The 16121-nt window shown below is 42.8% G+C and overlaps 1 protein-coding gene across 2 annotated transcripts; it reads left to right on the forward strand.

Annotated features, from left to right (window-relative positions):
• The first annotated feature begins 1382 nt into the window (after positions 1–1382).
• On the forward strand, positions 1383–10354 carry odad3 (outer dynein arm docking complex subunit 3). Of its 2 annotated transcripts, XM_041867490.2 has the most exons (14): positions 1383–1665; positions 3261–3382; positions 3605–3682; positions 3812–3991; positions 4171–4206; positions 4353–4454; positions 4759–4884; positions 5280–5402; positions 6127–6273; positions 7880–8040; positions 8309–8465; positions 8631–8780; positions 9674–9758; positions 9889–10354. In XM_041867490.2, the coding sequence occupies exons 1-14, from the start codon at positions 1587–1589 to the stop codon at positions 10017–10019; spliced, it is 1677 nt and encodes a 558-aa protein (XP_041723424.1). In that variant the 5' UTR covers positions 1383–1586; the 3' UTR covers positions 10020–10354. The 2 variants fall into 2 exon arrangements, with proteins under 2 accessions (XP_041723424.1, XP_041723425.1); XM_041867491.2 differs by lacking the exon at positions 4171–4206.
• Positions 10355–16121: the final 5767 nt, after the last annotated feature.

Genomic DNA, 16121 nt, shown 5'->3' on the forward strand with positions numbered 1-16121 from the left:
CGTTTTACATGAATTCTCCAGGTTTTTGTCAGTTTTCTCAAATGTAGAATGAATTACATAGATTTTCTGAAATTTCATTTAAAAAAAGGTTTTGCTTAAATGCTAAATCATTTTTGCATAAGGTTTGTTAATAATATTATTTTTCACTATTGCTACTGTTGAGCGTTGTATAAAGGCTGCATATTACAGTGTATATTTACTGTAATATGCAGAAAACATGTCCGAATGCAGTATTAGTTTTGGGACAGAAGGTTTGTTGCCACCCCAGGTTTAATAGTCTCATCTTATTTCCCCCATTCCTATGAACACATTGATATATGATACCCACTCCAAAAGAGTAGCTTTCTATGTTTTTCACACCTTTATATGGCTTGTTGTATAATAATAATAATAATAATATGCCATTTAGCAGACGCTTTTATCCAAAGCGACTTACAGTCATGTGTGCATACATTTTTACGTATGGGTGGTCCCGGGGATCGAACCCACTACCCTGGCGTTACAAGCGCCATGCTCTACCAATTGAGCTACAGAGGACCACACATAGTCTATGCAATAGAATGTTCGCAGGCGGATAAATAAATGTTAAGGCAAATTGGAATGTTCACATGCTCATTGAAAATGACTGTATCAAACAACAATGGAACATTCTATTGGGTGGATCTCATCTTTAAAACATGGTATTTGGTACATTTTTGCCTTCTCATCAAATTATTTACCTAGACTGACTCATCATTGAAACAACAATGTTACAAATAGCATAACTATATATTTGTATACTTCCCATTCTGTATTGATATACCCCTAAATGCATACATTTATGACCTTTGACCCCCAAAGATGGGCCCATAGAGATGTCATTACCATTCCAGTTGTTTCATACCTTAATATGTTGTATTATGAAGTTAATAACATAGCAAATTCCCTAATTTGAGAAGATTGTTCCCTGATAATACAAAATTATTTCATACCATCAATCCTGTTGGCCCAACTAACAGGGTCATAACATAAAATGCAGTGATACCCACATTTAACTACCTCAGAATCATGGGTATCATACCAAAATATAACCCACAGACATGGACCTAAATGAAAATCATCATTAGACTTTGCCACCCCAAAGTAGACAAATATGTGAAATTTGGCCTGCTGGCATGGACCATTGACTTTATCTCAAATGCATGCTTTTGTATATTTAATTTTCAAGAGGATTGTGTAAACGTGTGTTTTTCGAGCAGGATGTGTTGTAAATAATAAAGCTTTTTTTTTTTTTTTACTGCTACATACTAAATTATTATTGAAAGTTGTTGTATCTAGAAAAATGCATAATTAAAGTGAACTGAAGTCTAGTCGGTGCTGCTTTGTTGCTCGGTTTGCTCTAGTTTGTGTTCCGTCTCGAGCCTCGACCTGATAGGAAAGTCAGTGTACAGGTTGCTAGGCAACGAGAGGCTCTGACCGAAGGTGTTTTCACGCCAAATCCGCCCATACAATGACAAAACTACCTAAAAGTGCGTCGGTTTGAATCTAATGCTAGCTAGAGCTATTTCTAAAGTCGATTATTAGTTTGTGATTAGTGCACACTGAAAATGCCGTTCAGCGCCGAGGTCATTAAGCCGCCCCTTCATGACCAAATAACAGAACTGCAGAGGAAAATTCAACTTCTTGGTAGGTTAAGTAGTTGCAGCAGGCTAGCTAGGCTGGTACCGGTAACGTACGAATGCTAGTTAAATAGCTAGGCCTAGTTGTGCGTGTGTGAACGCCATGTTGAATAGCAAATTCAGACTTTGCATTAGCACTATCTTGCTAACATTATACTAAAGATTCTTAGCTACCTCCATCTGTGAGGTTACTTTACTCTCACTGGGAAATATATGACCACATGAAGCTATGATGAAAGATAGAATGTTAGCTATCTACTTTGTTGCAATCATTTTGCAAGGTCAGGTGATGGGTAGGCCATGTTGCTAGAAATAGTCAAATGCTATCTTCCTATCCATTAAAATTAATTGAGTAATGGGGAACAGTTTGGGACCAAAAATGCCAATGATATTAAACTTTTTATGAAATACACTATATATACAAAAGTATGTGGACACCCCTTCAAATTAGTGGATTCTGCTATTTCAGCCACACCCGTTGCTGACAGGTGTATAAAATCGAGCACACCGCCATGCAATCTCCATAGACAAACATTGGCAGTAGAATGGCCTTACTGAAGAGCTCAGTGACTTTCAACATGGCACCATCATAGGATGCCACCTTTTCAACAAGTCAGTTCGTCAACTTTCTGCCCTGCTAGAGCTGCCCCTGTCAACTGTAAATGTTGTTATTGTGAAGTGGAAACGTCTAGGAGCAACAACGGCTCAGCCGCGAAGTGGTAGACTACACAAGCTCACAGAATGGGACCGCCGAGTGCTGAAGCGCATCTGTCCTCGGTTGCAACACTCACTACCGAGTTCCAAACTGCCTTTGGAAGAAACGTTAGCACAAAAACTGTTTGTCGGGAACTTCATGAAATGGGTTTCTATGGCCGAGCAGCAGCACACAAGCCTAAGATCACCATGCACAATGCCAAGCGTTGGCTGGAGGGGTGTAAAGATCGCCATATTGGACTCTGGAGCAGTGGAAACACGTTCTCTGGAGTGATGAATCACGCTTCACCATCTGCCTGTCCGACGGACTAATCTGGGTTTGGCGGATGCCAGGAGAACGCTACCTGCCCAAATGCATAGTGCCAACTGTACAATTTGGTGGAGGAGAAATAATGGTCTGGGGCTGTTTTTCATGGTTTGGGCTAGGCCCCTTAGTTCCAGTGAAGGGAAATCTTAACGCTACAGCATACAATGGTTTGTCGAGATCGGTGTGGAAGAACTTAACTGTCCTGCACAGAGCCCTGAACTCAACCCCATCGAATACCTTTGGGATGAATTGGAACGCTGACTGCGAGCCAGGCCTAATCGCCCAACATCAGTGCCCGACCTCACTAATGCTCTTGTTGCTGAATGGAAGCAAGTCACTGCAGCAATGTTCCAACATCTAGTGGAAAGCCTTCCCAGAAGAGTGGAGGCAGTTATAGCAGCAAAGGGCCCAACTCCATACTAATGCCCATGATTTTGGAATGAGATGTTCAACGATCAGGTGTCCTCATACTTTTGGTAATGTAGTGTAGCTAATTCACTGTTTCATTAAATAAGACTAAGAGATGGCCAAAAGTCAGTCAGGGGATGCTGAAATAATTAAATTGTGAATTCGTCCAACAGAGGGCGACAGAAGTGCATACTATGAAATTTCTCAATCCAGCATCAAGAAAAACAGGGATTCCATCCTTCAGCTGAGGCAGGAGAACAAGAGACTACACAAGAAGTTGGCAGACGCTCTTGCTGTAAGTAAAACTGGTTATTCTATCAAAAATGTATTGGTTTCAATACTCAACTTGTACATCCCAGGTTGTTTTTCCCTGTTAGAACTTTGGAGTGCAGGGTTGTATTCATTAGTGTGCATCGTAACAAAACATTTTGGAACTGAAAATGAAAAGGAGTGTTTATTATTGGACAAGTTGAGGTAGTCCTTCCCTGTTACAGAGCTTTTTCTTTCTCTCATCCAGGGGGACGAGCATGTGATAAAGGAGGCCTTCCAAAGCCGAGGCAATGAGAAAGCTGCCTTCAGAAACATGTCAGGGAAGGTGGGGACATCGCTAACACATGGCTATATTCGTTTGTTGTATGTATATTTTGATGTAAAGCAAATTGCCCGTTGGGGATAATGAAGATGATCTACTCTTTTCTACTCTACTTTGCATCCTGGTGAGCAGGCTGCTCTCAAGGTGCTGGACCAGAAGGTGTGTGACAAGATGAAGAAGCTGAACGCTCTAAAGCACACCACCCAGACGTACCGCCGTCGCCTGGAGGACCTACAGACACAGTACCAGAGGATGAAGCTAGAGAACAGGGGACCAGAGAGAGACACGGAGAGACGCAACGAGGAGGCCAAGGTACAATTATAGAGACAAATGGAACCCTATTCCCTATATAGTGCAGGACAGACAGACAGACAGACAGACAGACTGACTGACTGACTGACTGACTGACTGACTGACTGACACACACAAATGAGTGAATATAGTGGTATGAATATAGTGGAGGTGACTGATGTGTTGCCCTTGGTCCACAGAGTGAAGGAAAGGCGGCTGAGGAGCATCCCCAAAAGGTTACGCTCCTTCCTTCCATGCTGCCTCACCCTTCTGATTCTAGCCAGTCTAGTCACAATCAGAAACTTTTCAAACACTTAGCATGCCCAGCTCAGGATCAATCAACCATCTATAAGTGTGTGTGTGTGTGTGTGTCATCTTCCAGAACTTGCGGGTGCTGGAGAATCGTCTGGAGAAAGCCCAGCTGAAGTGCCAGGAGGCTGAACACATCATGAGGGGCTATCTGAAACTAAAGGCCCACCTACAGGTTAGTCCTAGCCTGGTCCCAGATCTCTTTGTGCTGTCTCGCTAACTCGCCCCACATCTAACCTTATTTAACCAAGCCATGGCCGCAAACCCTCTCCAATGTGCTCTTTGGGTAGTTGAATCCTTTTCCATGACCTACTCTAATTTCCTAATAGATGATAAAGTAGCCTACCTCGCTCTTTGTCTTGTTTGGCTCAGTGGGTAAGTTGTGGGTTCGATTCCCGCTGGGGCTACCCATACCCGCACTCACTGATGTAAGTAGCTTTGGATAAAAGAGTGTGCTAAATGGCATATATTATAATTAGGAGGAGAGCCTGACCTTCCAGTCCCAGCTGGATAAACTAGAGGCTGAGATCCTGAGACAGAGACAGGAGCTGAAGGACCTGCAGGTCATGAACAGTGACGCACTCCTCTCCAAAGACGCCGCCAAGGTGACCAGCACACATACACACACACGCCTCTCCAAAAACACTGCCAAGGTGACCAGCACACATACACACACACACGTCTCTCCAAAAACACTGCCAAGGTGACCAGCATGGTTATTATTATTGTAACTGAGGACCGTCACGTACCTCTCCTCCTCATGCATCACCATATAGTCATTGATGTGTCCATCATGTGAAGTCCAGCTGTCTGCATTTACAGCTATTTGTTGTGAGTTTAATGCTTTTTTTGTCTTGATCTCTCTATCTATCTCTTTCTTTCTATCTCTCTCTCTTTATATCTCTCTCTCTTTCTCTCTCTCTCTCTCTGTCTCTATCTCTCTCTCTCTCTCTCTCTCTCTCTCTCTCTCTCTCTCTCTCTCTCTCTCGCTCTCTCTCAGGCAGAGCTGCAGCGTCAAGAAGACCAGATGTATAGGGAGAGGAAGGACAGAGAGTGTATCCTCACCCGCTACAAGAAGGAGGCAGAGGAGCGCAAGGCCCAGGCTGAGAGAGTGGAGAGAAGGGTGGGTCACCACCACTTTACAGTTACATCCATAGAATAACAATGACAAGAATGGATATTCCTATTCAAGTCAAAGTTCCATGATGGATGGACCGGCCGCCATATTAGGTGTAGCCAGGGCTGTTTATAGTATTTTGGGGGCCCTAAGTGAGATTTGGTTGGGGGCCTCCCCCACCTAGCGGGCAAAACATTTCAGTGGCCACCCTCTTGAAAAAATGTCAAGTTAATGTCCTGCAATTCTACAAATTGGGGCAGATAGAACATTTTGCAGTATTAAAACATATGTGATTCTACTCATTTTGGCCCCTGGGCAGGTGCCTTGCTTGCCCAGTCAGTAATTCGGCCAGGAATACTACAAGGTTTAGATAGCAACTTACCTAGCAATCTATAACATGTTAGCTGACATGGCTAATTGAGTGACTGTCAGGTGACTGACATAACACGAGACAAACTGCTGATGCACAACCACATTTTGAAATTGCACCTTGTGTATTCTACTATTCTAACTAACAGTAAGTTGAGACCCCGACTGACTTCCTAAAAAAAATACAAATAAGCATCCGCTTATGTCGCTTATGCCTAGAAACGGCACTGGGCGTACCCATATCAAGGAAAATAAAACGAGGTGCTGTGTCCATTCTATTTAGCTATATATCTACACCTCTTACATCTCACTTTGTCTACAGAGTAAATGTCTGTCCTGATGTCTGTCCCCTTCCCTCCAGGCCCAGCGTGCAGCCATGCAGCCAGACGAGCTGAGCAGCGAGGCCCAGCGCAGTGCCACCGGGTTGGGGGAGGAGGAGAGGGCCATCTCCACCTTCGAAGAAGCCTTCAGACGCATTAAGGAGGCCACAGGGGTAACTGACACACAGGTACGGAGAGGAGGTCATTGTAATATATATGATTCTTTAGTTTTGAGTGGGTTTGTGTGTCTTTGTATGCAGGTGTGTACGTGTGTTAGTTTATTTATGCACCTACTGTATCCATGTGTGGTGTATGCAAGTTTGGTGTGTTTTTCACCTATTTATGCTTGTGAGTGCGCATGTATGTGTGTATTCATCTACAGTACCAGTCAAAAGTTTGGACACACCTACTCATTCAAGGGTTTTTCTTTATTTTTACTATTTTCTACATTGTATAATAATAGTGAAGACATCAAAACTATGAAATAACACATATGGAATCATGTAGTAACCAAAACAAGTGTTTTGATGACAGCTTTTTACACTCTTGGCATTCTCTCAACCAGCTTCATGAGGTAGTCACCTGGAATGCATTTCAATTAACAGGTGTGCCTTGTTAATTTGTGGAATTTCTTTCCTTCTTAATGCGTTTCAGCCAATCAGTTGTGTTGTGACAAGGTAGGGTTGGTAAACAGAAGATAGCCCTATTTGGTAAAAGACCAAGTCCATATTATGGCAAAAACAGCTCAAATAAGCAAAGAGAATCGACAGTCCATCATTACTTTAAGACATGAAGGCCAGTCAATACGGAACATTTCAAGAACTTTGAAATTTCTTCAAGTGCAGTTGCAAAAACCATCAAGCGCTATGATGAAACTGGCTCTCATGAGGACCGCCACAGGAAAGGAAGACCCAGAGTTACCTCTGCTGCAGAGGATAAGTTCATTAGCGTTACCACCCTCAATAAATGCTTCACAGAGTTCAAGTAACAGACACATCTCAACATCAACTGTTCAGAGGAGACTGCGTGAATCAGGCCTTTATGGTCGAATTCCTGCAAAGAAACCACTACTAAAGGACACCAATAAGAAGAAGAGACTTGCTTGGGCCAAGAAACACGAACAATGGACATTAGACCGGTGGAAATCTTTCCTTTGGTCTGATGAGTCCAAATTTGAGATTTTTGGTTCCAACTGCCGTGTCTTTGTGAGACGCAGAGTAGGTGAACGGATGATCTCCGCATGTGTGGTTCCCACCGTGAAGCATGGAGGAGGAGGTGTGATGGTGTGGGGGTGCTTTGCTAGAGACACTGTCTGTGATTTATTTAGAATTCAAGGCACACTTAACCAGCATGGCTACCACAGCATTCTGCAGCGATACGCCATCCCATCTGATTTGCGCTTAGTGGGACTATCAATTAATTTTTCAACAGGACAATGACCCAAAACATACCTCCAGGCTGTGTAAGGGCTATTTGACCAAGAAGGACAGTGATGGAGTGCTGCATCAGATGACCTGGCCTCCACAATCACCCGACCTCAACCCATTTGAGATGGTTTGGGATGAGTTGGACCTCAGAGTGAAGGAAAAGCAGCCAACAATTGCTCAGCATATGTGGGAACTCCTTCAAGACTGTTGGAAAAGCATTCCAGCATTCTACAATGTAGAAAATAGTAAAAATAAAGAAAAACCCTTGAATGAGTAGGTATGTCCAAACTTCTGAATTGTGGTATATATCTGCCTGTGTGTGTATGCGCATGTGTGTGTGTTCATATATCTCTGTGTCCCTATGCAGGAGGTGGTGGAGAGGTTCATCTCCCAGGGAGACACCCAGCAGCACCTGGAGGATCTGAAGAAGGAGAACCACAGAACCCTGCTACAGCTGAAGGAGGACAGGGACCGTCTGCACAAACACTTCCAGGACATTAAGTACTCCGGGGAGGCCAAGCTCTCCAGGTCAGTGGACAGGGGTCAGAGGTCAAGGGTTAGGGATTACATAGCAAACATAGCAGGCCAGAGAAGTTGTAAGCGGATGCTGATTATTTATTAAAACAATGAACCTCAGAACCGATCTTGGGGGATTGTAAATTGTGGGAGAAGACCAATCAAGCAACTAACTGTCAAGTTGTGGTACAAAAGTTGGTCTGAAAGTTTCCTCTCCTAGAGTTGAGTGTGTCTGTAATGTAATTCTGATGGATATTTCTTACTGTCCTGTCTTCTACAGTGGTCAGCAGATGCTGGAAGACTGTAAGCACCACCTGCAGGCAGAGCAGGGGAGGCGCGACGCCGCCAAGGAGCGTCTGGACTGGCTGACCCGGACCCTGAACACGGTCCGGGCCGGGGTGGAACACCTATCTGACAAACTGCAGCACATCAAACTGGTACAGAGAAGACCCCATTAACAATATAATGTACACTGACCCGAGACCTGTCAAATTGTTTAGATCTTTAAATGTTTAGATGAAGTTGCATTGGGCAACCTTGTAAAAAAATGCTCAGAAACATTATGTCAATTTTGTCCTCAAACACCTTCTCCCCTCCTCCAGGGTGAGGGCCCGGACCCCCAGCTGCCCCCCGGCTCAGAGGAGTACGTGGTGGAGCTGCTGTCCCAGTCAGAACAGAAGCTGTTGTTACTGCAGGAGGAGCTCCAGGGGAACGACCTGGCCGCCATCATGAAGGAGATGGAGGAAGAGGAGGTGAGGAGGGAGGAGGGGGAGGAGAGATGGGGGGTAAGGGGAGGAGGAGGAGGGAGAGGGAGAGGGGCAGGGAAAGGACCTGGCCGCCATCATGAAGGAGATGGAGGAGGAGGAGAGGATCAGGGATAGGACTCTTCCTTATTCGTTAAACATTGATTGTTGCTGCCATAGAAATTGAATGAATGGGAATAAGCCCCTTAGACCACGGCAGTTTGACAGTACACTCATGTGTACACTCATTATTTTTCAGTGATTGCTGCTCCCATCAGTGAATTGGGTATTGTAGAGACAGACAGGTGTTTTAGACAGTATATGGAGCACCTACTCCAATAGGTCCTGCCAGGGTAAAGCTTTATGACCTGAATACCATCAGGTTATTTTCCATCCATTCACTACTCTACTCCAAGGTTGCCAGCCACACCTGCCAGACTAGATGCTACATACAGCCCATGTTATTTTAATCTGTGCACTGGTGCTTGAATAGCTTATCTGTACCTGGATGGAAATACAGCCATTAGGTGTTTGATCTTGATTGTTAACGAGCCACAGCCAGCCGGCCACCTTGAAGTCACCCCCTGGTGAGTGTTTGAGAACACTGTGTCCAAGAGTCAGAGGGTACGGGTGGTGGTACACCGTTAGCGCTTGTGATATAACAATGTCTGTCTGGGATTCTCTAATGGCATTGACTTTGACTGGTCTCAAGTTGTATGCCTTTGCATTTTGAAGGCATAAGCCCTGGTCCCAGATCTTGGTGCTTTATAGCCAACTCCTATGGTCGAATAAACAGACCTGCTTGACTAAAATGTTCCCTTTCACATCTTATTATGAGGTCAGACTGAGAACAACTGTCTGATTTGTCTCTGTGTGTCTCTGTGTCTGTGGTGCTGTGTCAGTTCCATGCCAGCATCGAGGGGAAGCTGCCCCATTACAACACCCGCATCAAGCTGCCTGAGGCTCAGAGACAGGACCCATATGATGGTGAGATAGGATCAGACACATGTACACACGCACACACCCAAACACAGTAACATTTTAAAAAACAATGACTATGAGACTTTCTCTCTCGCTCGCTCTCTCAATCCCTCTTTCTCTTTTCCCTCTCTTTCAGAAGAGGAGGAGAGCGGGGACGACGAGGGTGACATTATCACCAGGGCGATACTGAAGCACCAGTCTCAGCTCATCATCGACTCCAAGACTAAAAGGAAGACCAGGACCAAGAAGAAAAAGGGCAAGCTCTGATCCTAGATCAGTTAGGCTGGCTAGAGGTCTCAAGAAATACAATTACTAGAATGGGGATGTCAGCTCTAGTAATTATATTTCTATGACGAGAGCGGCCTTGAGTTTGTGTTTAGTGTGAGGTCATAGGTCTTATTTGTGCCCTGGATTGAGTGAAAATGCCTTTGCTTGAGATGGCATAGGGGACTTGAGTGAAATGTTAATCCTCTCATAATTATTCAGTTAGCTAAATAATTATATTCCTTATTAACTAATGGAATGCACAGTAAATGTACACTACCGTTCAAAAGTTGGGGGTCACTTAGAAATGTCCTTGTTTTCCATGAAAACATACATGAAATGAGTTTGAATAGGAAATATAGCAAAATGAATAGGAAATGTAGTCATTGACAAGGTTAGAAATAATGATTTCTAATTGTAATAATAATTGTGTCCTTCAAACTTTGCTTTCGTCAAAGAATCCTCCATTTGCAGCAATTACAGCCTTGCAGACCTTTGGCATTCTAGTTGTCAATTTGTTGAGGTAATCTGAAGAGATTTCACCCCATGCTTCCTGAAGCACCTCCCACAAGTTGGATTGGCTTGATGGGCACTTCTTACGTACCAAACGGTCAAGCTGCTCCCACAACAGCTCAATAGGGTTGAGATCCGGTGACTGTGCTGGCTACTCCATTATAGACAGAATACCAGCTGACTGCTTCTTCCCTAAATAGTTATTGCACAGTTTGGAGCTGTGCTTTGGGTCATTGTCCTGTTGTAGGAGGAAATTGGCTCCAATCAAGTGCCGTCCACAGGGTATGGCATGGCGTTGCAAAATGGAGTGATAGCCTTCCTTCTTCAAGATCCCTTTTACCCTGTACAAATCTCCCACTTTACCACCACCAAAGCACCCCCAGACCATCACATTGCCTCCACCATGCTTGACAGATGGCATCAAGCACTCCTCTAGCATCTTTTCATTTGGTCTGCGTCTCACAAATGTTCTTCTTTGTGATCCGAACACCTTGAACTTTGATTAGTCTGTCCATAACACTTTTTTCCAATCTTCCTCTGTCCAGTGTCTGTGTTCTGTTGCCCATCTTAATATTTTCTTTTTATTGGCCAGTCTGAGATATGGCTTTTTCTTTGCAACTCTGCCTAGAAGGTCAGCATCCTGGAGTCGCCTCTTCACTGTTGACGTTGAGACTGGTGTTTTGCGGGTACTATTTAATGAAGCTGCCAGTTGAGGACCTGTGAGGTGTCTGTTTCTCAAACTAGACACTCTAATGTATTTGTCCTCTTGCTCAGTTGTGCACCGGGGCCTCCCACTCCCTTTCTATTCTGGTTAGAGCCAGTTTGCGCTGTTCTGTGAATGGAGTAGTACACAGCGTTGTACGAGATCTTCAGTTTCTTGGCAATTTCTCGCATGGAATTTGTCAGAACAAGAATAGACTGACGAGTGTCAGAAGAAAGTTATTTGTTTCTGGCCATTTTGAGCCTGTAATCGAACCCACAATTGCTGATGCTCCAGATACTAAACTAGTCTCAAGAAGGCCAGTTTTATTGCTTCTTTAATCATCACAACAGTTTCCAGCTGTGCTAACATAATTGCAAAAGGGTTTTCTAATGATCAATTAGCCTTTTAAAATGATAAACTTGGATTAGCAAACACAACGTGCCATTGGAACACAGGACTGATGGTTGCTGATAATGGGCCTCTGTACGCCTATGTAGATATTCCATAAAAAATCAGCCGTTTCCAGCTACAATAGCCATTTACAACATTAACAATGTCTGCACTGTATTTCTGATCAATTTGATGTTATTTTAATGGACAAAAAAATTGCTTTTCTTTCGAAAACAAGGACATTTCTAAGTGACCTCAAACTTTTGAACGGTAGTGTATATTTAGGGATGATACTGTAGCTAGGGGAACGTTTTTTTTTTGTGGTGGCAGATCATATAGTACCATGCAATCACCACATTAGCTACTTTAGGGATGCAAGACTTGATTTTGTCACAACATTTTACATTTACATTTTAGTCATTTAGCAGACGCTCTTATCCAGAGCGACTTACACAAGCAGTTGATCACAAAATAATTGATTTCCCACTTACACCACTGATTTGTAGATTCTAAAATTGTAATCAAAATAGGAATGAAAATCAATAAAAAGCTTGATTTGAAGAATTACACAATCTTTGGATATTTAAGATTGCTCTATGGCCCGCGAGCCCATTCAATCCGGTCCGCAGGTGTTTTTTGTTGTATATATTTTTTTACGCCATTGAAATGACTAAAGCCAAATTGAAACTGTGTAGAAATCAGGGCTTGACATTAACTTTTTTAGCCACTTGTCCTTGGGACAAGTAGTACAGATTTTTTACTTGTCCGAAAGCTGAAGTCACTTGTCCCCACCCAAAAAAGGTCTGTAACACCATAGGCCAAAAGGGAGACTGAAAATGAGTGAAGTACACATAGCCGCGGGAATTAGGGGTGCTGAGGGTGCTGCAGCACTCCCTGATAAATCACAATAAAAATAAATAATAATAATAAAAAACAAAATGTTAACCTGTTTGTGCCGAAGCATGCAAATGGAGCGAGTGACACAGTCAACGAGCTTCGCTGGCTGTGTGTCTTGTGATGGGTTGTAAATCATCATGGGCAGCAGAGCAACTTGCTTTGTGTAAATATAACATATTTATTGAAATAGGCAATAGCAAATAGGAATATAGGCAATTTACTCAATGTCAACCATGCACTGCCCTGCTGTGCGCTGCCTGATCCAATTCTGATCGGAGTAATTGTTTGATATTGTGATTTTTGTTGCTGAAATCTATATATTCTGGTTGTCCAATTATTTTTTTTTACTTGCCCCAGACAAGCGGAAAACCCTTAATGTCGAGCCTTGGAAATTATAATGGACCTACATTTACAGTCTCTTCACTCTGTCCAGCTTCCTAACCGTCATTGGAACGAAAGCTAGACAGTCAGGGAGCATGGGGAAATTCCAAAAGCAATGGATAGAGGACCATTTGTTGCTCATTTTGACGGCGAGGAAATATAATCAATTTAAAGTGAGGCCTTCCGGACCTCGTGGAAGACCGAATGCGGCACTCCTGCTCTAATGATTTAGTACATGGTTCCCCAACTGGCGGCTCTACAAATTATTTGTAATTATGTTCCGGTCCCCTGGCCATCTGTTAAATAAAAAATCAGCCTGCGACTGAATCTAATAACACATATGGAATCATGTAGTAACCAAAAAGGTGTTAAACAAATCAAAATAGATTTTATATTTGAGATTCTTCAAATAGCCACCCTTTGCCTTGATGATAGGTTTGCACACTCTTGGCATTCTCTCAACCAACTTCATGAGGTAGTCACCTGGAATGCATTTCAATTAACAGGTTTGCCTTGTTAAAAGTTAATTTGAGGAATGTATTTCCTTCTTAATGTGTTTGAGCCAATCAGTTGAGTTATGGCAAGGTAGGGGGGGTGTACAGAAGATAGCCCTATTTGGTAAAAGACCATGTCCATATTATGGCAAGAACAGCTCAAATAAGCAAAGAGAAATGACAGTCCATCATTACTTTAAGACAGTCAATACGGAAATTTCAAGAACGTGAAAGTTTCTTCAAGTGCAGTCGCAAAAACCATCAAGCGCTATGATGAAAATGGCTCTCATGAGGACCGCCACAGGAAAGGAAGACCCAGAGTTACCTCTGCTGCAGAGGATAAGTTCATTAGAGTTACCAGCCTCAGAAATTGCAGCCCAAATAAATGCTTCACAGAGTTCAAGTAACAGACACATCTCAACATCAACTGTTCAGAGGGGACTGTGTGAATCAGACCTTCATGGTCGAATTGCTGCAAGGAAACCACTACTAAAGGACACCAATAAGAAGATGAGACCTGCTTGGGCCAAGAAACACGAGCAATGGACATTAGACCGGTGGAAATTTGTCCTTTGGTCTGGAGTCCAAATTTGAGATTTTTGGTTCAAACCGTTGTGTCTTTGTGAGACGCAGTGTGGGTGAACGGATGATCTCCGCATGTGTAGTTCCCACCGTAAAGCATGGAGGAGGAGGTGTTATGGTGTGGGGGTGCTTTGCTGGTGACACTGTCAGTGATTTATTTAGAATTCAAGGCACACTTAACCAACATGGCTACCACAGAATTCTGTAGCGATACACCATCCCATCTGGTTTGGGCTTAGTGGGACTATCATTTGTTTTTCAACAGGACAATGACCCAACATACCTCCAGGCTGTGTAAGGGCTATTTTACCAAGAAGGAGAGTGATGAAGTGCTGCATCAGATGACCTGGCCTCCACAATCACCCGACCTCAACCCAATTGAGATGGTTTGGGAAGAGTCGGACGGCAGAGTGAAGGAGAAGCAGCCAACAAGTGCTCAGCATATGTGGGAACTCCTTCAAGACTATTGGAAAAGCAGTCCAGGTGAAGCTGGTTGAGAGAATGCCAAGAGTGTGCAAAGCTTTCATCAGGGCAAAGGGTGGCTATTTGAAGAATCTCAACTATTACACATATTTTGATTTGTTTAACACTTTTTTGGTTACTACATGATTCCATATGTGTTATTTCATAGTTTTGATGTCTTCACTATTATTCTACAATGTAAAAATAAAGAAAAACCCTTGAATGAGTAGGTGTGTCCAAACTTTTGACTGGTGCTGTACAACAGAACAAAGTGCTGAATTACTAAGTAATGCTATGCTTCCTTTATTTCTACCTAAAGCTGGTAAAATAAACTCAATTTATAACAGGGCATGTTGTGACAACACAAATGTTGTCTGGCATCTTCTTGTTGGCACAACAGATATTCTCTTATTTTGTATTTTTTACTTCCTCTGTCTTAGCAAGAAAAGGCTGGGCTGTTCTCAGATCTGTTTGTACTGTCTTGCCAAATCATATGGTCATTGTCATGCCAAACATAGTAGCCTACCCACCAAAACATTTCCTTCACTATTACTCACATTAATATTCTGTCTCATTAGAATTTATGACTACTGTCTTTACACATCAATCACGCCATACTGTACTGTACGTCTTTACAATATGAAACCAAACACCAACTTTAATTGGTGTACTGTACACACCCTGAAACTGAGAAGACTTTTTCCTCTGACAATAAAGTGTATTTCAATGAAACTACCGGTACCAATTGTATTGACACATCCGCTATATACCTAAGGTATTGGGAATAGTATGAAAGCATCACTTGGTTTTGTAAGAGCAGGTCACCTGTCTCTGTTCTTTAGTTTTTCTCTCTTTATGGTCCAAAACCATCTATTGTGAATAAAGGGGTCACCTTACGATGCAATACACTACACTACTTAACAAACGAGTGCCATTGTCCATTTTTGACATGAGATAATGTGTAACATAAGTTGGCTTACAGGAAAGACACACCTCACATCTGAGGAACTACAGGGAACCTCACGCTACTGATCTAAGGTCATGCTTTCTGTCAGTCTGAGCCATAGCCTACACCCTTGTGCTATGATTAGACTTTCTATTGACCTAATTAAGAAAAAGTTTTTTCTCTTTTTGATTTCTCCTTTATGCCTGACATTCAATTAGTTGGGTCGTTCCACCAATTCATTGCCTTTTCAGAAGTGTAACTTGGTCACCTAATTTTTACATTCTGTCATAAAGAGCACATGTTCAACTTCATAAAAACACATTTTCCCATCTCAAGAGGTTAAATAAAATAAAATACTATACACTAAGTGCCTATTAAGTGCCAAATAAAGTAACAGAGTTGACCGTGACAGGGTTAACGATTTCATCTTAAATCAGCCATAAATTCCCTTGTGACAGTGGGAATGGAAGCTTGTTGTGAACAACAGGGAGGTGCAATTGAATGCAAGTTGGGTAACAGGGTTGACGTGTTATGCTTGACCCGCTCAGTTTTCTACCACAAAACACCTGAAAATTTGCCAAAAAGAGTAGAACAAGCTCATCTACTTTTACACTGATTTGACTATTTATATAATATGCCATTTAGCAGACGCTTTTATCCAAAGCGACTTACAGTCATGCGTGCATACATTTTTGTGTATGGGTGGTCCCGGGGATCGAACCCACTACCCTAGCGTT

The sequence above is a fragment of the Coregonus clupeaformis genome, chromosome 20 (assembly GCF_020615455.1).
Source record: "Coregonus clupeaformis isolate EN_2021a chromosome 20, ASM2061545v1, whole genome shotgun sequence".
NCBI classification, from domain to species: domain Eukaryota; kingdom Metazoa; phylum Chordata; class Actinopteri; order Salmoniformes; family Salmonidae; genus Coregonus; species Coregonus clupeaformis.